The sequence below is a fragment of the Oncorhynchus mykiss genome, chromosome 3 (assembly GCF_057628025.1).
Source record: "Oncorhynchus mykiss isolate SJ-2025 chromosome 3, ASM5762802v1, whole genome shotgun sequence".
Taxonomy (NCBI): domain Eukaryota; kingdom Metazoa; phylum Chordata; class Actinopteri; order Salmoniformes; family Salmonidae; genus Oncorhynchus; species Oncorhynchus mykiss.
This window is the reverse complement of record NC_143024.1, coordinates 27,006,171-27,029,222: the sequence shown is the minus strand read 5'-3', so window position 1 is coordinate 27,029,222 and position 23,052 is coordinate 27,006,171. Positions and strand designations below refer to the sequence as shown.

Genomic DNA, 23,052 nt, shown 5'->3' with positions numbered 1-23,052 from the left:
GAGTTCATAACCGTTCATAAATACAATGACTCATTTGAATACCGGTAATTGTATTTAATTTATTTATTTTTATTTGCTTAAAACCACAATGACCCATACCTTCATAAACTGGATACAACTTTACCATACAATGATTATTTGTACATTTGTATTGTATTTGTGAGACATTCTACTGCACTGTTGGAGATATAAGTGTTTTGCTGCTCCTGCCATAACACCTGCAAATCTTGTAAGTAAGCATTTCACTGTAAGGTTGTATTTGACATATGTGATAAATACAATTTGATTCAATTTTAAATTCATGTACACTACCAATAAACTTAGATTTGATTTAGATTTTAATATAGAACATGGACCCAGTCATTCAGATTATCCAGAGCCTCTGACGTCTCACATCATGGCTTTGATACAACAGGAGACAGATAAAAAAAACAATGTACCTAGCTATATAGCTAGTTAATTAAAGGTTAAATAAAACAAAACAAATATAGTTTGTTGAAATTACATGTCACTGAAGCTTACAAGGGTCTGCCTGGTCCTTTCCCCCCCACACCTCTGATTCCAAAAGTTCTACAACATAATGAACAAGGGCAGCCTTTCTGTGGGAAGTCAGTGCACTACACAACAGCTCCTGCAGCCTGGGGAAGTCCAACTCCCCTGGGTGGAGAGCTGACACCAGGAAAGTGGTATGTTTGAGGCCTAGTCGACCTAGGGCCTCCTCACTCCACCTTCTAACCTCTTCAACAGCTCCTTCCCCCATTAGGTCAGCCTTGGAGAGGACCAGGTAGCACATCCTCCCCTGAGCTGACAGACTCTGCAGCAGCTGGACACAGACCTGGCTAAGCCTGAGAGGCGAGACCAGGATGTAGACATCACATAGTGGGTGCAGAGGAGTCAGCGACATCGGAGGGAATGGAGATGGAGGTTGCGGAGAAGATGAAAGAGCCTTCTGATCTGTCTTGGTCGATGAGGGAGCCAGTTCCCCCACCCTGCCCATGCCTGGTAGATCCCACAGCCAGACATTAGGCAGCTCAGGGTGTGGGAACCCCAGAGCCTCCATGGTGGTTTCAGTGACTCCAGTGGGAGACGCCCTCTCGTCCTGGTTCTTCAAGCCCAGGAGGGAGTTGACTAGGCTGGAGCTTCCGCAACCCGTCTGCCCCAGGACCCCCAGGTCCAGTCGGAGGTGCTCCAAGGCCGTGAGGGCGGAGAGAAGTCTGGATGGAGGGTTGGTCAGATCTCTGGACTGGAACAGGTGTCCATTCTGATCAATGTCCCCCGGATGCAGCTTGTCCATTCTCAGTCCAGCTGACAGCAGAGACCTGCAGGGAAGGATACAAGCAAGGATGCAATGATACAAAGAAGTGTGATTTGGGTAAAAAAATAATAATTATGGTTTGTTTTACAGTATCTCCTCAAGGTACAAACTTGATTATTTACTCTGAATCTGGAAAATTGCCATGTAGCTTCATGAATATGAATGATCTGTACACACTGTTTGCACAATTAACCATAACATGAGACTAAACACACACTCACTGTTCGTCATTCCTCAGCAGTTTTGGAACTCTGTTTTCTCTGAAAACATCCACCATGAACTGACAGAAGGCTTTCTTTCTCAGCTCAGGCAGAGCTGTAGTCATGGTCGCTCCAATTTCCCTTAACTCTAGTAACGTTTGCTTCACATCCTCTGGGACTTCAGCATCTCCAGCTGTGGCTGCCAGCCTCTTCCTCTCAATCTCCATCTGACGGGCTCTCATTCTCTCCCAGGCACAGGTCTTACAGGGTCCTGTGAGCTTCTCCTGGACCAGGTCCCACTCCTGTTCAGCTCTGACTAAGAACAGCGGTTGGTCCCTGTCGCGGAGCTCCATGATAGGCCCTGAGAGGTTGTCCTGGTGCTGCACTGAGGTGAGGACCACCAACACATCGAAGTGTTCAATAGGGTGGTTTTGGCCATCGAGGCTTGGAATTGTCCAAATCCGAATGTTGGGGATTTTAGGGTGCAGGACCATTGGTGATTTGGGGTGCAGGACGATCGGTTGGTTCTCAGTGGGAGGGTCATCTCTCTTGTTGTCGTCCTGCTCACTTTCCTTAACCTGTCCTTTTCCTTCTCTCTCAAACACTTTAGTCAGAGTCCCCGAAATCTCAATTTCATCATCATCACTAGCTTCCTCATCCTCACTTTTCTCCTCCTCCTCCTCCTCTTCCTCCTCCTCCTCCTCCTCATTTCCTAACCCACACAGTGCTCTGGCCAGTTGAGTGTTGGCCTCCTGGGTTCCCCCAGTAACAGCCACATCTAAAGGGAAGTGGTCATACAGTTCCAACGCCGCCACCAGCTTGCCCTCCAGTCCCGTCGCCCGTGGAGACGATCGCCATGGTGCAAGCAGCAGCTCCACCATTTCTTCACTCAGTTTCCCAGTCATCATGAGCTCAGTTCATCTCCCTGAGAAAAAACAAATGAGTATAAAGGTATTTGTCACAATTATGTGTTCCTAAGACTTGATATTGTACAAGATGCTCTTGTTACAAAACCAATAACTAGCCTACGAATATTGTTGCACTCTCTTTGTCTAGAGGTCCTAGGCTCTTGACCTCTTGGTCAGCCAGTCCAAGCGTATTATATATTTTTTCAGTTGGTGACTAAACATAAAATGTACCAAAAGGAAAAATACCAAAGGCATGTCCAAACTAAAGGCTAAAAACAAACAAAAGGCCTCATGGCCACCAAACAAAACCCACAGCCTTTATGGCTTTATGGCTGGGATACTGACTGACGATCACCTTCTTCATATTCTTCTTCTTCTTCAATGAGGTTTAACGGCGGTTGCAATACCACCAACATAAACTATCAAAATAAAGAAAGTCGCACACTCCATACATAAACTCCCAGTAATTTAATGGGTATTTGCACACTCCATATATAAACTCCCAGTAATTTAATGGGTATTTGCACACTCCATACATCAACTCCCAGTAATTTAATGGGTATTTGCACACTCCATATATAAACTCCCAGTAATTTAATGGGTATTTGCACACTCCATATATAAACTCCCAGTAATTTAATGGGTATTTGCACACTCCATACATCAACTCCCAGTAATTTAATGGGCATTTGCACACTCCATATATAAACTCCCAGTAATTTAATGGGTATTTGCACACTCCATACATAAACTCCCAGTAATTTAATGGGTATTTGCACACTCCATATATAAACTCCCAGTAATTTAATGGGTATTTGCACACTCCATACATAAACTCCCAGTAATTTAATGGGTATTTGCACACTCCATATATAAACTCCCAGTAATTTAATGGGTATTTGCACACTCCATACATAAACTCCCAGTAATTTAATGGGTATTTGCACACTCCATATATAAACTCCCAGTAATTTAATGGGTATTTGCACACTCCATATATAAACTCCCAGTAATTTAATGGGTATTTGCACACTCCATATATAAACTCCCAGTAATTTAATGGGTATTTGCACACTCCATATATAAACTCCCAGTAATTTAATGGGTATTTGCACACTCCATATATAAACTCCCAGTAATTTAATGGGTATTTGCACACTCCATATATAAACTCCCAGTAATTTAATGGGTATTTGCACACTCCATATATAAACTCCCAGTAATTTAATGGGTATTTGCACACTCCATATATAAACTCCCAGTAATTTAATGGGTATTTGCACACTCCATATATAAACTCCCAGTAATTTAATGGGTAGTTGCACACTCCATACATCAACTCCCAGTAATTTAATGGGTATTTGCACACTCCATACATCAACTCCCAGTAATTTAATGGGTATTTGCACACTCCATATATAAACTCCCAGTAATTTAATGGGTATTTGCACACTCCATACATAAACTCCCAGTAATTTAATGGGTATTTGCACACTCCATACATCAACTCCCAGTAATTTAATGGGTATTTGCACACTCCATATATAAACTCCCAGTAATTTAATGGGTATTTGCACACTCCATATATAAACTCCCAGTAATTTAATGGGTATTTGCACACTCCATATATAAACTCCCAGTAATTGAATGGGTATTTGCACACTCCATACATCAACTCCCAGTAATTTAATGGGCATTTGCACACTCCATATATAAACTCCCAGTAATTTAATGGGTATTTGCACACTCCATACATAAACTCCCAGTAATTTAATGGGTATTTGCACACTCCATATATAAACTCCCAGTAATTTAATGGGTATTTGCACACTCCATACATAAACTCCCAGTAATTTAATGGGTATTTGCACACTCCATATATAAACTCCCAGTAATTTAATGGGTATTTGCACACTCCATACATAAACTCCCAGTAATTTAATGGGTATTTGCACACTCCATATATAAACTCCCAGTAATTTAATGGGTATTTGCACACTCCATATATAAACTCCCAGTAATTTAATGGGTATTTGCACACTCCATATATAAACTCCCAGTAATTTAATGGGTATTTGCACACTCCATATATAAACTCCCAGTAATTTAATGGGTATTTGCACACTCCATATATAAACTCCCAGTAATTTAATGGGTATTTGCACACTCCATATATAAACTCCCAGTAATTTAATGGGTATTTGCACACTCCATATATAAACTCCCAGTAATTTAATGGGTATTTGCACACTCCATATATAAACTCCCAGTAATTTAATGGGTATTTGCACACTCCATATATAAACTCCCAGTAATTTAATGGGTAGTTGCACACTCCATACATCAACTCCCAGTAATTTAATGGGTATTTGCACACTCCATACATCAACTCCCAGTAATTTAATGGGTATTTGCACACTCCATATATAAACTCCCAGTAATTTAACGGGTATTTGCACACTCCATACATAAACTCCCAGTAATTTAATGGGTATTTGCACACTCCATACATCAACTCCCAGTAATTTAATGGGTATTTGCACACTCCATATATAAACTCCCAGTAATTTAATGGGTATTTGCACACTCCATATATAAACTCCCAGTAATTTAATGGGTATTTGCACACTCCATATATAAACTCCCAGTAATTGAATGGGTATTTGCACACTCCATATATAAACTCCCAGTAATTTAATGGGTATTTGCACACTCCATATATAAACTCCCAGTAATTTAATGGGTATTTGCACACTCCATATATAAACTCCCAGTAATTTAATGGGTATTTGCACACTCCATACATCAACTCCCAGTAATTTAATGGGTACTTGCACACTCCATATATAAACTCCCAGTAATTTAATGGGTATTTGCACACTCCATATATAAACTCCCAGTAATTTAATGGGCATTTGCACACTCCATATATAAACTCCCAGTAATTTAATGGGTATTTGCACACTCCATATATAAACTCCCAGTAATTTAATGGGTATTTGCACACTCCATACATCAACTCCCAGTAATTTAATGGGTATTTGCACACTCCATATATAAACTCCCAGTAATTTAATGGGTATTTGCACACTCCATATATAAACTCCCAGTAATTTAATGGGTATTTGCACACTCCATATATAAACTCCCAGTAATTTAATGGGTATTTGCACACTCCATATATAAACTCCCAGTAATTTAATGGGTATTTGCACACTCCATATATAAACTCCCAGTAATTTAATGGGTATTTGCACACTCCATACATCAACTCCCAGTAATTTAATGGGTATTTGCACACTCCATATATAAACTCCCAGTAATTTAATGGGTATTTGCACACTCCATACATCAACTCCCAGTAATTTAATGGGTATTTGCACACTCCATATATAAACTCCCAGCAATTTGTGTGTTACTTTCTTTATTTTGATAGTTTATAGTTTATTCGCCATTAGTCAGCACCTCCACACAAACTTTTTTTCTGGGTGTACGCCAGCTCATGTTTTTTAATCTAGCATTACACCACCACCAACAATACTTTTTTGGCGGTTGGCATCCAACTTTATGTTCCATTCCTGACACCTACTGAACTGACTATCACCTTCATTGACAGCACCTGCTGCCTCCTGGGGGAATGGAGTTTGGAAGTGTATCCTGTCAATGTGTTTCCTAACTGTGTGCTTACACTACACTACCTACTACATAACACTATGGAGTAAGAAATAATGTGATTTGAGGGTTGCATTTTACATTACAGCACTTTATCCCGTCTACTGTAATGTAAAGAGATACTGATTTAGTTGGATGGAGGATGGAGAATACTTAAGCATAAATAATGACAGACTACTTACCTTGCAGAGATAAAATAAAATAATTTGCAGACTTGATTTTAAGGCTAATATCACTACAGTGTTTTTTCCTCTTGTATTGAGTAATCCTTGTCTTCTGGAGGTTTGCCGAGGTGGTAAGTTCTTTAGGAATAACATCTGAACCCCATTCACTTCAATGTTGACCAAGTCAGTCACATGCTGCATTGTAAATAAACCACAGAACCTGCTTCCAGGATATAGATTTTTTTTCAGGTGGAGCAAGGTGTGTGTAGTCTGGCTGGCCACGACCCACGGGACATTACAACGAGCTAGAGAGGCTGCTGTTAGCAAGACTACGGTGTGTGAATACAGAGAGACAAACTGGTGACTTATTGGAAAACACAAGAACTGGCTGCTTATATGACATGAATATTACTTGATATGAAACATGAATAAAAAACATGACAAGAATATTACTTGGTATGAAGCAAGATAAAATTTGTTGTTTGATATTCAGATCATAATTATTACAATAAAATTACAAATGCCACTTATTTTACTGTACGTTTAAGACAATAACCTACGAGTTCCTTCATAGGCCAAATGTAATGTAGAGCCAAAAAAAATCATTATTATGACATGTGTGCAATGAAATGACTTTCTAGAGGTTTTTAATGATCCATTCATGAGAAACACCATTGTCAACAATGTAGCCTACTACCTAATAAAATTGTCCTGTGTCCTGTTTGAGTGTGAACAGTTAAGAAGAGCAATGGCACTTCTCCCCAGCAGATGTCCTCATTGCTTTTCATTTCAACCTACTAATAGTAACGCCACAGTCCACTGGAATAGTGTATTATTGAGCTATGTCAAATAGGCCTGTTGACAATAAATTCAATGTTGGAAACACCCCAATTAGTCAATATACAGTACACAGATACAAAACAATGAAGATGCATGTAAACATACTGGACAAAGATTTGTATTAATTCTTTTTTTTTAGGAACTTGGGATCAAGACATGTGCAGACATGCCCCATGACATCATGGAAGTAGACTACATTTAACAGAAAGCTGAGACAGGTGCTGAGCACAGCAGGCACAACAGAACGACAGCTGTTTGGTCAACAGAAAAAGATGCTCAGGGCCTGACATCACTGCAGGGGAGGTAATGTTTGTTGTGTGAAAAAATAGATGATGTGATGATTGCTCTAACTCTAACAGTCTTTAAACCTGCTAATTTAAGAGACTGCTGTAACCTAAAAAGGTCAAGAATGGTTAAATACCAGTTGCTAAAGGTGTAACATCATACAGCCTAGGGGTAGACTGAAGATTGATGGCTTCAGGCAGAACTGCTCACTTTCTGTCTGGGCCAGATGTAGTCTAAGTTGATCATGAATTCATTTCTTGTGTCATATTTTGTAGTCAATATCTCAGTGTTTCCATTCAAAAGGACCACAATGCAATCTCTTGCTGCCCCAGACTGGTTGGACCACTTTTGTTGCTGCTAGTATGAATAAGATCAAGCCACTCCCTGGACACATTCCCATGTCAACAATACATTACATCCAGCCAGACCCTACATTCTCTTGGATCTGTTAGGAACGCTTGTACTTGGCTCTGTTATTTCTTCACTGTCTTCTTCTTCTCTGCTCAGGAGCAGTGGGTTTAGAAGGAGCTGACAGAAGGACCGCTACTATGGCTGATGGAAAGGGATTCACCTGTTTTATGGTCATTCTCATCCTGGGGAATATATTTGGAGCTGTAAGAGTTGCACTTGATTTGATTCCTATAGTAGCTGTATTTTGAAAGTATTTGTTTAATCATATGTAATCATATAGTAGACAAATGGTGTGTAGATCTATGGTGTTGTCCTAATCCAGAAGTTTACTACAGTACATTAGATTTCTGGTCCTTTTCAGCACTACACTGTACGGGTTATTGACACTTTCAATTGTAATGTAGGATCCTGTTATAATAATGTTTACAATTTGTTATAACAACTTTTAATATACATGTTATTACCTTATTATAGGCAGCAGGTCTTGCCCTTTGCGCTCTGGCCATCTGGGTTGCAGTAGATCAATTCAAGCTCTACCCTATATCTGGTGTGTCGGGGAAAGATGACATCTTTGCCGGGGCCTGGATTGCCATTTTCACAGGCTTTGCCTTCTTCTGCATGTGTGTCTTTGGTATCTTGGCTGCTGCGAAGAAGAGCCGTGCCTTAATGCTAACAGTAAGACTTTGATACTAAATTCATCACAATCTCTTTGGTCACCGAAGTTCTTCATTTGTTCATCTGAACACTGATTCAAAATATATAATTCAAGTGGAATATATGGTATGTCTATATCTCTTTCCCTGTTGTTCTTTTCAAGTAAAGGATAATATTTATTTTGGAATTTTGACAGTATCTGATCCTGATGTTGATCATCTACATATTTGAGTGTGCCTCGTGTATCACTGCAGTCACCCACAGAGACTATGTGAGTACATGGGAAATGGGCACCTTGGGGTACCTTCAGATCTTCACATTGCTTGAACAGCACCATTCTAGAAACTCCACTTTGAAACGTATTCTCCTGTTTTCTCTCATCCTCTCCTATGTGCTGTTTGTAGCTGGTTGGAAACAGTAATCTGGTGAAGAAGCAGATGCTGAAGTACTATGCAGCCGACGGTGACTCTGGCAGTCGGATCACACTGACATGGAACAAAGTGATGAAAGAGGTGACTGGTCACCAAATCAAAGGAATCTGTCATAGGATCATCTGACTAATCAGAGCCACACCACACATTCCAAACAGACGACTAGCACGAAGACCGACTAAGCCTATGTTATTGTGTGGAGTATCTGTTAGGGAAAGGTATCACATTCCACTAACACACACACGCACGCACGCACGCACGCACACACACACACCCTTGGGAGTAGCAGATGAGTTGTCAGCTCTGACATGACATAGCATGTCCCTCTCTCTCCATCATCGATGCCAGAGTCCCGATGTGTCTCTGCTGGGTGAACCGGTTTGGACAGCCCCATAGTGTGTGAAAGACAAGGGATGGGATCAGTTTGCTGCACAGAGATAGAAACAACCTCTGCAGGCTATGTTGATGTAGCTAGGATAAAGAATGTAGAGCTGCACGTTCTACAAATACTTATACAGTAGCTGGCTCAGTTTGAGTGAAGTGAGTTCAGTCTGTCACAACATCAGTTTGTCCACTGACTAACTAAACTATTCCTGTTTGATTGAAGAATATTCCTCACCCATGCATTGTTTCTACGACATCCTCTCCTCTCCTATTTCAGGTGGAGTGTTGTGGAACGGATGGCCCAGTGGACTGGATAGAGTACAACTCCACCTTCAGGGAGAAGTTTGGTACAGACTACCCTTGGCCCACCCACTGCTGCAAGAGGAAGAACAACTACGATGTGGTGAATGTGGAGGCCTGCAAGAATGGCCAGAACACCACCATGTTCACTAAGGTGAGAAAACACATCCCCATTGCCTAAAACCTAAGAGATTCTCTGGTTCTCTGATTCTCACTTGAAGGCTCAAGATTTAAGTAGCTCATAACCACAGATCTAGGATCTGATTATACAGTACCTGCCATGAATTATAACTGTACTGTAACTAATAACAGTATGGAAAATATCTGACCCTGTACAGTATCAGTGGTTAGGGGTCATTTATACCTCCCACTTGAAGTAAGCACATTGTTGCTTGTCCTTGAACCACCTTGGCACAGGCTATCCTGTTTATACCCTCTATCTTTCTACCCAGGGCTGCTTCAACCACATTGAGTCTGTGTTCAGTCGATATACATGGGCTATCAGCTGGTATGGTTTCGCTGTGCTAATGTTTATGGTGAGTTTTCAGTTGGTCTACTTAGGTTGGTAAATAGTTCTGTATTCAGTTGCAAGATTTATTACCCGAAAACAATTTATCGGACACTTTTGTATACTCCACAACATACAGTAGAGACATTATCAGAACATAAAGTCCAACAACACTTGCACTTTGTTGCTGTAAGTCTAACGTTCCCTTGTCTTTATTTGATTCAGTTCTGGCTGTTGATCCTGGCCATGGTGTACTACCTGATGCTGTGAGAAGTCTGGAGGTGATGTCTCTAACCATGTTTTATACTTTCTGCTGAAGCAACACCAACCCTCACTTCAGCAACTACCTCATTTCTTAAATAACAAATGACTGTGGGAATGATAACAGAAAAGTTTTCTGATATCTAGAGAATGAACACTGTGTAGGGATTCAAATGTGTGTATATGTGTGTGTGTGTGTGTATATATATATATATATATATATATATATATACATATATTTAATGGTTTATTGTACTGTAAATGCTAGATGAACAAATGTGGATTGGCCTGAGAATTTCAATGTCCTAACTGCTTTGGAAATGGGATATATATATAGTTCTTGTCATTAATTGTATAGTACCAGTCAAAAGTTTGGACACACCTACTAATTCCAGGCTGTTTCTTTATTTGTACTATTTTCTACATTGTAGAATAATAGTGAAGACATCAAAACTATGAAATAACACATATGGAATCATGTATAAAAAAACAACACTTTTTTGGTTACTACATGATGTTGTATGTAGTGTTGTATGTCTAGGGTTTTGTATGTCTAGGGTTGTTGTAGGTCTAGAGGTTTTTGTATTTCTATGTTGGCCTGATATGGTTCTCAATCAGAGACAGCTGTTTATCGTTGTCTCTGATTGGGATTTATATTTAGGCAGCCCTGTTTCCCACTTTCTGGTGTGGGATCTTGTCTATGTGTAGTTGCCTGTCAGCACTCGTTTGTATAGCTTCGTGTTGTTATTTTGTTCAGTGTTCATTTTTTAAAATAAATAAGAATGTACGCATACCACGCTGCGCCTTGGTCTCCTTCATACGACGAACGTGACAGAAGATCACACCAACAAAGGACCAAGCAGCGTGTTCAGGAGGAATGGACCTGAGAGGAGATTCTGGATGAAGCAGGACCCTGGACGCAGGAGGGGGATTATCGCCGTCCGAAGGAGGAGATAGAGGCAGCGAAAGCGGAACGGCGATATTACGAGGAGTTGTACCAACGAGACAAGCATGAGGCAGCACACAGGGAGATTGGCTGAGTCAGGTTGAAGACTTGAGCCAACTCCTCGTGCTTACCGTGGGGGGCGTGTGACTGGTCAGACACCGTGGTACGCAGTGATGCGCACGGTGTCTCCATTTCGCATTCATAGCCCGGTGCGTTCTATTCCAGCTCCTCGCATTTGCCGGGCTAGAGGGGGCATCCAGCCAGGACGGATGGTGCCGGCTCAGCACTCCTGGTCTCCAGTACACCTCCTTGGACCAGGATATCCTGCGCCGGCTCTGCTTACTGTGTCTCCGGTGCGTCTGCACAGCCCAGCCCAGGCTCAAGTGAGCATCCAGCCAGGACGCATTGTGCCAGCTCTACGCTCCAGATCTCAAGTGCACCTCCACAGTCCAGTATGTCTTGTGCCTGCTCCCCGCACTTGCCCTGAGGTGCGTGTCACCAGCCCGTTGCCGGCACCAGACCTCCAGTGCGCCTCCACAGTCCAGTACGTCCTGTGCCGCCTCCTCCACACTTGCCCTGAAGTGCGTGTCATCAGCCCGGTGCCACCTGTACCGGTCCCACGCATCAGATCAACTTTGCCAGAGTGCTGAAAGATCTGATGGAACAGTTTTTTTTTTGTTTTATTGGGGAATTTCTAATGTATTTAGTGTTTGTATTGATCTTAAAAAATGTCTTAAGTATCTGTACTCCATTAGCGTCATTTCAACTCTGTCACTGATGGGTAACCCCCTTAAAAATAAATGTTTTTGTCAATATTCGGGAATAAATATATGCTTAAACTGTTGAAGTATTTGCTGAGATATACCTAAGTGTTACGGTTTTCTTGCGGTGAAGGAGAGGACCAAAATGCAGCGTGGTTATTTGTATACATCTTTTAATAAAGATGAAAACACGAACCGTAAACAAAAACAAACGTGAAAAAAAAAAAACTAAACAGCGTCTCTGGTGCAAACACAGACAGGAACAATCACCCACGAAACACTCAAAGAATATGGCTGCCTAAATATGGTTCCCAATCAGAGACAACGATAAACACCTGCCTCTGAGAACCACTCCAGACAGCCATAGACTATTCTAGATAACCCCACAATCCCAATACCTACAAAAACCCCAAGACAAAACACACCACATAAACCCATGTCACACCCTGGCCTAACTAAAATAATGAAGAAAATACTAAGACCAGGGCGTGACACTAAGTGATAATTTTAAACTATGTTCTGAATCTATATAGTGCAATAGAAAAAATTTGGGAGATTTGTATTACATATTTGAATAATCTCATGTTAGAATAAAACAAGGCCTTTAAACAGTTGGACAATAAATGTAAAAATAACATTCCTTTTAGGGTGTCTGACTGAGTTGACATGAATCCAGTTTATTGCATTTTCAAAAAATTTTCAAAAATGGTTGATCCTCTAAAGTAGTTAAATGTATTTGAAAAGTTGAGTGTTCCGTCTTTAAAGAATCTCTGCGCTACTGTGCCTTGCAGAAGTATTCAGCCCCCTTGGCTTTCTTCACTTTTATTGTGCTATAAAATGGGATTAAAATGTACTGTCATTTTTTGTCAACAATCTACACAACATATTCTGTAATGTCAAAGTGGAAGGAGAAATTATACATATTTTTTAAGATGAACAAAATGTAAATAACCGCTCCCTGATTAAATACATGTTAAACAACTTTGGCATCAATTACAGCTGTAAGTCTAAGAGCTTTGTACAAACCTTCATTGTACAATACTTACACATTCTTTAAAAATTATTCTAGCTCTGTCAAGTTTATCATTGCTAAACAGTCCTTTTCAAGTCTTACCCTAGACTTTCAAGCTGATTTAAGTCAAAACTGTAACTAGGCCACTCAGGAACATTCAATGTCTTGATAAGCAGCTCCAGTGTGACTGATTCAGGTTTTCCTCTGATTTTGCCTGTGCTTAGCTATATTCTGTTTCTAAAAATAAAAATCCCTTGCCAATGACAAGCATCCCCATAACATGATTAACCCACCACCATACTTGAACATCTGAAGTGGTACTTAGGATTTTCCCAAAACATAACTCTGTGTTCAGGAGATCCTTATCGCAAACAGGATGCATGTTTTGGAATATTTTTATTCTGTATAGGCTTCCTTTTCACACTTTAATTTAGATTACTATTGTGAGGTAACTATGTTGATCCATCCTCAGTTTTCTCCTTGTCACAGCCATTAAAAACTCTGTTTTAAAGTCACCATTGGCCTCGTGGTGAAATCCCTGAGCAGTTTCCTTCCTCTCCGGCAACTGAGTTAAGAAGGACGCCTCTATCTTTGTAGTGACTGAGTGTATTGATACATCATCCAATGTGTAAGAACCTTTTTGTCTTTTTACCCATCTACCAAATCGGTGCCCTCCTTTGCGAGGCATTGGAAAACCTCCCTGGTCTTTGTGATTGACTCTGTGTTGGAAATGCACTGCTTGACTGAGGGACCTTACAGATACTTGTATGTATGGGGTACATGTTAAACACTATTATTGCACACAGAGTCCATGCAACTTATGTGACTTGTTTAGCAAATTTGTACTCCTGAACTTATTTAAGCTTGCCATAACAAAGGGGTGAATATTTATTGACTCAGGACATATCAGGTTTTTATTTTTAATTCATTTGTAAACATTTCTAAAAACATAATTCCTCTTTTACATTATGGGGTATTGTGTTTAGGCCTGTGATACAACATTTCAATTTAATTCATTTTAATTTCACATCAAAATGTGGAAAAAGTCCAGGGGTGTGAATATTTTCTTAAGTCAGAGGAATCATTCTACCTGGGGTGGCAGGTAGCCTAGAGCGTTGGACTAGTAACCAAAAGATTGTAAGATCACATCCCCGAGCTGACAAGGTAAAAATCTGTCATTCTGCCCCTGAACAAGGCAGTTAGCCCACTGTTCCTAGTCTGTCATTGAAAATAAGAATTTGTTCTTAACTGACCTTTAAATAAAGGTTAAAAAAAAGAAATCATATCAAGCCCTATTATTTCACACAGAATGAGTCCATATAACTTATGTGATTTGTTAAGCCAAATTGTACTCCCGAAATCATTTAGGATTTCCTAAACAAAGATTCTGAATACTTATACTATACTTAGTTATGAATTTTGTATTGATCTTTAAAAAATATATATAATTTTTCTTCCACTTTAAGAGTATTTTGTGTAGATTTTTACAATAAAGACAACTAAATCCATTTTAATCACACAGAAATCCAAGGGGTCTGAATACTTTGCTAGGCACTGCATAACTGTTGTACTCAAACTATCCTAAATGGTCTAACCCTTCCTTTGGAAATTGTACTTATGTCATATACTGTAAAAAATATATATAAGTCATAAAAGGATGACAAAATATAAACATTTTGCAATATCAGGTATTATTTTCTGGTTTTACCAGTATTTGCTGTCTGGGTGTGCCAAAAGCAAAAACATGGAGAACTCAATGCGCTGTTTCGTGTATGGACATGGCTTTACCTGCACACCTTTAGAATACATCACATAAACCCTGTTATCAAAAGTAGGAGTGCCTTTTGGTCAGGATGTACAACAAACTTTAGGTGGCATCGCAGGTATAAGCAAGAGACAAACTACTACACAAACACACCCTGTACATTGAAGATAGCCCCACTGTTCACATTTCATATGAAGAAATATCAGGACAAGGGACCAAAGACAACAAAATGGTGTCTCCTCAAATCAAATCGATATATATAGCCCTTTGTACATCAGCTGATATCTCAAAGTGTTATACAGAAACCCAGCCTAAAACCCCAAACAGCAAGCAATGCAGGTGTAGAAGTACGGTGGCTAGGAAAAACTCCCTAGAAAGGCCAAAACCTAGAGAGGAACCAGGCTATGTGGGGTGGCCAGTCCTCTTCTGGCTGTGCCGGGTGGAGATTATAACAGAACATGGCCAAGATGTTCAAATATTCATAAATGACCAGCATGGTCAAATAATAATAATCACAGGCAGAACAGTTGAAACTGGAGCAGCAGCACGGCTAGGTGGACTGGGGACAGCAAGGAGTCATCATGTCAGGTAATCCTGAGGCATGGTCCTAGGGCTCAGGTCCTCCGAGAGAGAGAAAGAAAGAATTAGAGAGCATACTTAAATTCATACAGGACACCGGATAGGACAGGAGAAGTACTCCAGATAACAAACTGACCCTAGCCCCCCGACACAAACTACTGCAGCATAAATACTGGAGGCTGAGACAGGAGGGGTCAGGAGAATAGTCTCCTGGTATAAAGAATAACTGTTTGAAGGCCATCTATGTAGCTGAAGGACAATGTTACCTTAGTTTTCTGCTATTCTGATCTCTGGGTTACAGCTAGAATGCAGAACCAGTTTAGCTTCAGTCAAACAATAGGTAGAAGGTGAAATCTCAAGGCTGCATAATGGTAAAGTAAATATATGGATGAAGAATACATTTAATTTAAAATCACTGATGAAACTGCAACTTTAAATGTTTTAATCTTCAAAAATGTATATTGTATGTTACAATTATACAATTCTTATTTTAGTATTCTATTCAATTACAAAATCTGCAGTTTAGGAAAAAAACAAGGACAAATTGTTTCATCTGTGATGTAACCATCAGGTTTTTAATTCACACCTCGGAAAATATTACAAAATAAGATGAACTGCCTTTTGCCAAGTGCTATAAGGCTGAAAGGGATCGTATTGGACTGAAAATTCAGGTTACACCCACACACACCTGTAATACACACATAGGTAGTATAGCCATTTTAGGTTTTTCCAACTTATATGGACTTCAATGTACTTGGTCACTGCATAGATATAAAAGAGAAGAGGGAGGGAGGGATGCATGCTTGCTCACACAACAGGACCATACTCACACACACCCACACAGTAACAGAGAACACACATGCGTTCACACAAACAATTATCCTTCAAAAAGCCCAAGTCCAGAGTCATTAGGGAGTTCAATGAAAAATGTGCAATTTTCTTTAATCTAAGGAGTTTAGGGACACAAAGAGTACCAGGTCCTGTATGCTGCTTTGTACCGTCATAGTAAAGAGCTATAGTGCACGTGGCAAGATACCATTCAATGTTACCAGCCTGGACCTAAAGAGAGAAAGTTACCGCCTTAACATGCTTTATGGAACCAAATGATTGTTCATCAAAAAGGCACGTTAAACAAAAACCCAAAGTACATCTCAGAAGTGGCACCATTTTTCACATTCTCACCCCCATTACAAAACAGCTCTTCCTTCCCTCGCACTTCACTACAGTGGTATCACAGCATTAAAACACAGTTGAGGAAACACCCCTGAAAGATGTATAGTTCCCAATGTTCAATGGACAGCTAAACTAGCCTAATAGAACCTTGTCCTTTGTTTAGCTCTCCTACAATACAACTACACTGGGACATTTGTCTATCTGTGATGGAAAAGTATCCACAAAGACATTAGTGAGACATACCAACGACTGGGAAAGGATTGAACCACTTTTTTTAACCAACACAGTCATTGGGACAGAAGTGAAGTGATATACATGTGCACACACCCAGTTCAATATAGTGGAAGTCTGTGCAAAAACCATTACAGTATAGGTTATGATCTACAGAGATGAAGTGTCTCCCCCTGCTGTCCAATAACAGTATTGCAGTCCCAACGCCAGAATGGGGGAGTTGCATGAATTAAGACATGGTGGTTTGTTAATGGAATGAAATTGGTTTCTGCCTCCACTGAATCATCACATCACACCTTTAGTAATGTGTTGTACGTGTCAGGTATATGTTGCATAGGGGCAGGCAGTGAGTACAACTCCCAAAATGGAGGTAAGGACATCTGGATACAGAAAAACAACCGAGGACCAGTGTGTGGTATTGTATTTTCAGCGCAGTACATTGCTTTGGATAAAAGCATCTGTTAGACTTAACATGTACAAAAACATCCTTCAAGGATAAGTACATTAGATAAGACACACAGTACAAACGTTCTGCAGTCAGACAGAGACACACACACAGCATTCAGAATGAAAGCGCAAACTAGTGTAGTACCACTAATCCTAAAACGACAAAGTACTGTCTGTAAAAACAGATTCCCTAAAACAGAAGGCAATGTTTTGATTCAGTTTTTCATTTGCTGAATTATGTGCTTTTTAGCTCACCATAAGATACACTCGTCATTGGTTACATGGACACATTTAGACATGCGTACATACATTCACACACTCACATTCTGTCCAGGGATAAAAATGAAAACAAATCAAATTCTACTTGGGTCGTTCCACGAAATAAGTGCCTTTTGCGCCCTTTCGATATTTTAAGTACAAAATTGTGCACCAATACCGAATTTTAAAAGCGTTATATTTAATGAAGTGCCCTTTAATATAGACCACATGGAGAATTCAATAAATATTTTTTTTATGTGAATAAAGACTTGCTAACATGCCAAGATTCTGCATTTGATATGTCCCTCTGTGACTTCCAAGAAGATTAACATTTCTCCATAATTTTGTTGCTTTGACAGTCATTTCTGATTAGTATTCATTTAAAAATGTGATTAATCATTCATTTAAGAAAAAAATAAACCTTTCCCTAATTTTAAGCGCAACCCGGTTATGTGAACTGAACTTGTTTTAATATGGTGAAACTTTTAAAATAATATTCATTTTTAAATAATAATAAACATTGAACATAATTGAGTAAGAGCAGTTCAGCTGGTTCTTCTGAAAACATTTCTGGTGGAAAACTGAGCGGGCCGAGCATAACCCTGTTAACCACAGATAACTAGGCTAGATAATTGTATTATTTTGTGAAGTGTGCATTCAATTGCCCCTCCCTGTTGCACACAACAAGCTTACATTTCCTCTGCCACTAGGGGATTGATGGCCGATTAAAGATGAACTTGTCAACCTTGTTACTATATTTGGCACTTGCTAGTCATTTTTTAAATTTAACCTTGAGATGGGAAAGTTGAACATGTGATCTTTATGACTAAAGTAGGAGAAATCAACAAATAATACACATCTCAAAAGGCACCGAATTGGTGGAACGACAGACTTATTATTTCAAACAAATTATTTATATTACACGCATTCCTCGAAACTAAAAAATTAAATAAATATAACATGTAAAATCAACCTTCTGAAAACCACTAAACCAACTCAAAAGCTGCTGAGGTTCTTCTTTTTAAAAAAGGAGACAGACTGAGGTTATTTCCCTGTGTAGTCCTTTTTCAGTACTACAACATTGTAAAAAATAAAGGCAAACCCAATCAAACCTAACCCACAGCCAGTCTAACAGCCACTGTGCAGAATACCTAATACTCTGTTAAAAAGTACAGCAGCCAGGGTTTTTTTCTGCATAGAAAAGACTTGGGCGGGCTGCCTAAGTGCTTTTCCAGGCCGCTTATGTAAAAAAGAAAAAAAAGACTCAAAATTATGATATATACAGTACCAGTCAAAGGTTTGGACACACCTACTCATTCAAGGGTTTTTCTTTATTTCTACTATTGTAGAATAATAGTGAAGACATCAGAACTATGAAATAACACATATGGAATCATGAAGTAACCAAAAAAGTGTTAATCAAATAAAAATATTTTAGAATCTTCAAAGTAGCCACCCTTTGCCTGGATGACAGCTTTGCACACTCTTGGCATTCTCTCAACCAGCTTCGTGAGGTAGTCACCTGGAAAGCATTTCAATTAACAGGTGTGCCTTGTTAAAAGATAATTTGTGGAATTTATTTTCTTCTTAATGCATTTGAGCCAATCAGTTGTGTTGTGACAAGGTAGGGGTGATATACAGAAGATAGGCCTATTTGGTAAAAGACCAAGTCCATATTATGGCAAGAACAGCTCAAATAAGCAAAGAGAAACAACAGTCCATTATTACTTTCAGACATGGTCAGTCAGTCAATACGTAAAATGTCAAGAACTTTCAAAGTTTCTTCAAGCGCTTAGTGGGACTATACTTTTATTTTTCAACAGGACAAGGACCCAACACACCTCCAGGCTGTATAATGGCTATTTGACCAAGAAGGAGAGTGATGCATCAGATGACCTGGCCTCCACAATCACCCGACCTCAACCCAATTGAGATGGTTTGGGATGAGTTGGACCGCAGAGTGAAGGAAAAGCAGCCAACAAGTGCTCAGCATATGTTGGAACTCCTTCAAGACTGTTGGAAAAGCATTCCAGGTGAGAGAATGCCAAAGCTGTCATCAAGGCAAAGGGTGGTTACTTTGAAATAACACATGGAATAATGTAGGAACCAAAAAATGTTAAACAGATCTAAGATTCTTCAAAGTTTCGATGTCTTCACTATTATTCTACAATGTAGAACATAAGAAAAACCCTTGAATGAGTAGCTGTGTCAAAACTTTTGACTGGTACTGTAAATATATATATATATAATAAATAATTTTCGGAATGGAAAACATTTTCAATTTGTAAACTTAAATGACTAAAATGAGATGTGAAGTACGTAGAAAAGATAATGAACCTATATATATATATATATATATATATATATATATTTTTTTTTAAATAAGATCATCTTTGAGAACTAAGCATCACCTAAATAAAAGCTAGACAATCAGGGAGAATCTAAAATTCCCCAAATTATGCATTCAGGAATTTTTGTCATAGCATGGGGGCCACCAAATTTTTTTGAATTGGAGAAAATATGCTTTAAAACTGTCAAATTGTATCTCCGTCACATGGCAAAATGAGTAGAATTGCACAAAATTCGCTTGAAAACCGCTACATTTTGTCACTGCGGCCAACAGAAGGGCTTCTAAAATTGTCGCTCGGCCACCACGTAAGTCACGCCCACCACGTAAGCCCCATTTTGATCCAGAAAAGACCCTGGCAGCTATTCGCCATTCTTTCTCAATGTTCACAACAACAGTCTGCTCTGGAATGTTTTCAAATCTAAGCCACTTTTCGGTTCATCTCTTTATCGCCTTCCATCATTGTTCCCTTCTTTCTCATTGGTCCAGTGGTTGCAGGTGGGAAGTGGTGATAGGCCCCAGGGAATGTTCAAACAGGAAACTGGACTGTATGTCTAGCTACCCCAGAATGCCTTGCCCGTGGTCCCATTTCTAGACATGACCTGTTGTCTCACGTTTCCAGGAAGACTTTCTATCGTCCTGTTCCCTTTCTCTGTGGACCATGAGAGTTTTACATGGTCTCTTCCTAGCTCTTTCTCTCTCTTTCAGTCTGATAGGGTACCGTGTGTAAAAGTCTACTTTGCGCTCCTCCTCAGCAGTAGCTGCGTGTCTGACCCTCAGTATGGATGGTCCAGTTGGGTGATGGTCCAGGTAAGCTGCCCTGCCGTGCCAGCCCTCTCTGGTTCCTCAGACCCTGCGGCCGCAGCACCGGCTCGTGGACCACATCTCTGCGGGGGGGAGGGTTGGGGTATTGGCCCAGCATCGGGCCAGGATGGAATGGGTACCGGCTGTACTGGACGCCTCCTGGCTGGCCGGGGTAGGGCCTGGGGGCCCCCAGCGTCAGGTTGGAGAGGGCTGCAGACGGGGAGTCTGAGGGCTCCAAGAGGGTCTGGCTGGGGTAGCTGGAGGAGCAGGGGTCCTGGGGGCTCTGGATGGGGTAGGGGGGCTCCTGGTAGTGCTGCGATGGGGGGTAGGGGTTAGCGCCAGAGCTCTGGTGCTCTCCCTGGGTAAAGTCTGGAGTCCGGTAGTATTTGAGCACCTGATCGCCTGAGGGCATGACGTCAAAGGCCTGCCTGTACTGGCCCCCCGGCGAGGACCTCCGGAGCGGGTCTTGGCGTTGGAAGCCCCCTGCCCCAGCCCTCTGAGGAGCCCTGATCCGTGAGGGGCCCGGGGTGTAGACATTATAGGCAGGCGGCGACTGGTTGTGCTGCTGGCTGGGGTAAGGGTTGGCAGGGTGCTCCATGGCAGGGGAGGAGCTGGTGGAGGCAGAGGAGGAGGTGACTGTGGAGGGACCCTCAGCCCTCTCCTCCTCAGCCAGCTTCTGTATCAGCAGGGAGGCAATCTCCTTCCCCGACAGGCCCTGGATGGGCTCCGTACTACAGCTGGAGCTCTGGGGGTCTGAGCGGCTGAGGCAGTGGATCCCTGTCGATGTAGACGCTGTGGGCGCTGGGAGGAAGTCACTCTCCTGGATGCTCCCTGGGGTCGTTGCTGCCGAGTCATTGTGGGCGGCTGGGCTGTCTGGAGTGGAGGGGGTGAGGCTGACGCTGGTGGAGCCTGCCTGGTCAGGGGCCAGGTGGGGGGAGGACTGTCTCTGGTCCTCTGGGGGAGGGGGGTCGTTTGGCAAGGCAAGAGGTTCAAAATCCTGTGGAGAGTCTCCATCCAGGTCTGTGCTGGTCCAGCTCTTTTGGGCCCCAGTAGAGGGGCTGGGGAAAGGGAAGTTGACGTAGATGGGCTCAGACAGGTCCTTGGAGGTCGGTCTGTGGGCATGGGGAGGAGAGGGCTGGGATAGCTGGCCCTGGAGAGACTTGCCCTGGGGAGGTTGGCTCAGACTCAGAGGAGCATCCTCTGGCTTACGATAGCACACCTTCCCGTTTTCAAAATAGGGGTGTAGCTTGGAGGCGGTGAGGTCTGTAGAGGCTGACCTGTTGGAGCGGTGGAGGTTGTGTTGGTGCTGGTAGAGCGCCAGGGGAACCATGGAGGAGGAGGGGAGGGGGTGCATCTCACTACGGGCCAGCCGGACTGAGGAGGAGGTCTGGCGCTGGGGTCGGGGGTGAGAGGGGTGATGGTGGTGGGTGGAGCCGTCCTGGGAGTGGTGGTGAGAGTGAGAGTGTCCGTGGGAGAATGAATGGGACTGGGAGTGAGCGGCTGCCCAAGCCCGCGTGGCTTCTTTGGACCAGAGCTGGGGCCCACTCTCCCTGGGTCCACCCTGGTTGTGGTGTAGAGGCTGGGGTTGGTGTTGGTGATTCCCCCGAGAGATGGGCCTTTTGTTGGCCTCTGGGTGGGGGGCTGGGCGGAAGTTACCCTCCAGGTCCAGCCTCATGTTCTGGTAGCTGTGGCGGGCGTAGCTGGGGGGGCCCTGCGGGTTCTCAGGCCCGGCAATCTCGTAGTAGAAGTTTTCCATCCTTCCCTGGTCCTCTGAGGTGGAGGAGAGGGGCACGGGCCGGATCTGGGCCTGCTGAGGTGGTTGCTGACCCGGGGATGGTTGGCTGGCTGCGAGGTAGCGGGTGAGGTGGTCTGGAGCTCCACTCAGACGCTCTGAGAAGGCTCTGGCCAGAGGAGGGTTCCCCTGCTGACCAAAGATCCGCCTGATGCGCCCTGAGTCCAGGGAGCGACGCATCTCAGTCTGGGCCAATGGTGCTCTGTGGGGACGCTCCAGATCCAGGGGCTTAGGGGGTACTTTGGGGCGGGTGGGCTGGAAGGCACGGACCTGAGTCAGAGGGGACTCTGACTTGGAGTGCAGGAGCTGGGGGTGGGCTGAGGACGGCTTGGACTGAGTGGAGGTTGATTTCTGTTGAAGGTGAGGGGCAGAGAACTGGCGTGAGTAGGCTGGGGGCTTCCTCTGAGACTGGGACTCAGTGGGGCTAGGTCTCTCCCCAGACTGGCCTGGTTTGGTGGGCTGTGACTGGGGCAGCTGCTTCTGGTTCTTGTAGATGGGGCTGGGGGTCTGGTCGTCTCCAGAGGCGCTCCCACCAGACAGCTCCGAGTTGGACGCCACAGAGTCAGACGTCTCAGAGGACAGGGTCCCCGTATCCTGCAATAAA

The 23,052-nt window shown here is 42.2% G+C and overlaps 3 protein-coding genes across 6 annotated transcripts in view; 1 reads left to right on the top strand and 2 right to left on the bottom strand.

Moving 5' to 3' along the window:
• Window positions 1-50: 50 nt before the first annotated feature.
• zmp:0000000951 (uncharacterized) lies at window positions 51-6,398 on the bottom strand. Its single transcript, XM_021592762.3, has 3 exons — window positions 6,278-6,398; window positions 1,537-2,440; window positions 51-1,319 (listed from the first exon to the last, which is right to left on the bottom strand). The coding sequence occupies exons 2-3, from the start codon at window positions 2,421-2,423 to the stop codon at window positions 509-511; spliced, it is 1,698 nt and encodes a 565-aa protein (XP_021448437.3). The 5' UTR covers window positions 2,424-2,440; window positions 6,278-6,398; the 3' UTR covers window positions 51-508.
• Window positions 6,399-7,159: 761 nt separating this feature from the next.
• Window positions 7,160-11,126, top strand: upk1a (uroplakin 1a). Of its 2 annotated transcripts, XM_021592768.3 has the most exons (8): window positions 7,160-7,402; window positions 7,892-7,998; window positions 8,270-8,470; window positions 8,646-8,720; window positions 8,854-8,961; window positions 9,542-9,718; window positions 10,017-10,100; window positions 10,298-11,126. In XM_021592768.3, exons 2-8 carry the CDS (start codon window positions 7,933-7,935, stop codon window positions 10,340-10,342), a joined length of 756 nt encoding a protein of 251 aa, XP_021448443.3. In that variant the 5' UTR covers window positions 7,160-7,402; window positions 7,892-7,932; the 3' UTR covers window positions 10,343-11,126. The 2 variants fall into 2 exon arrangements, with proteins under 2 accessions (XP_021448443.3, XP_090083061.1); XM_090226935.1 differs by lacking the exon at window positions 7,160-7,402 and having other exon boundaries at window positions 7,699-7,998.
• Window positions 11,127-15,943: 4,817 nt separating this feature from the next.
• Window positions 15,944-23,052, bottom strand: part of LOC110503812 (uncharacterized) — a 44,453-nt gene continuing 37,344 nt past the window's right edge. For all 3 annotated transcript variants that reach the window (XM_036970308.2, XM_036970309.2, XM_090226903.1), the window contains exon 23: window positions 15,944-23,042. In XM_036970308.2, coding sequence (XP_036826203.2) covers window positions 20,604-23,042 — 2,439 coding nt within the window. In that variant the 3' untranslated portion in view covers window positions 15,944-20,603. The remainder of the gene's footprint in view (window positions 23,043-23,052) is intronic.

Excerpts from the sequence above, each read along its gene's own strand:
- upk1a (XM_021592768.3), top strand. The coding sequence starts at position 7,933 with ATGGCTGATGGAAAGGGATTCACCTGTTTTATGGTCATTCTCATCCTG. Across the intron at positions 8,721-8,853 it reads CAGTCACCCACAGAGACTAT|CTGGTTGGAAACAGTAATCT; the intron begins GTGAGTACATGG and ends TGCTGTTTGTAG. Across the intron at positions 9,719-10,016 it reads ACACCACCATGTTCACTAAG|GGCTGCTTCAACCACATTGA; the intron begins GTGAGAAAACAC and ends CTTTCTACCCAG.
- zmp:0000000951 (XM_021592762.3), bottom strand. The coding sequence starts at position 2,423 with ATGATGACTGGGAAACTGAGTGAAGAAATGGTGGAGCTGCTGCTTGCA. Across the intron at positions 1,320-1,536 it reads CTGCTGAGGAATGACGAACA|GTCTCTGCTGTCAGCTGGAC; the intron begins GTGAGTGTGTGT and ends CCTTCCCTGCAG.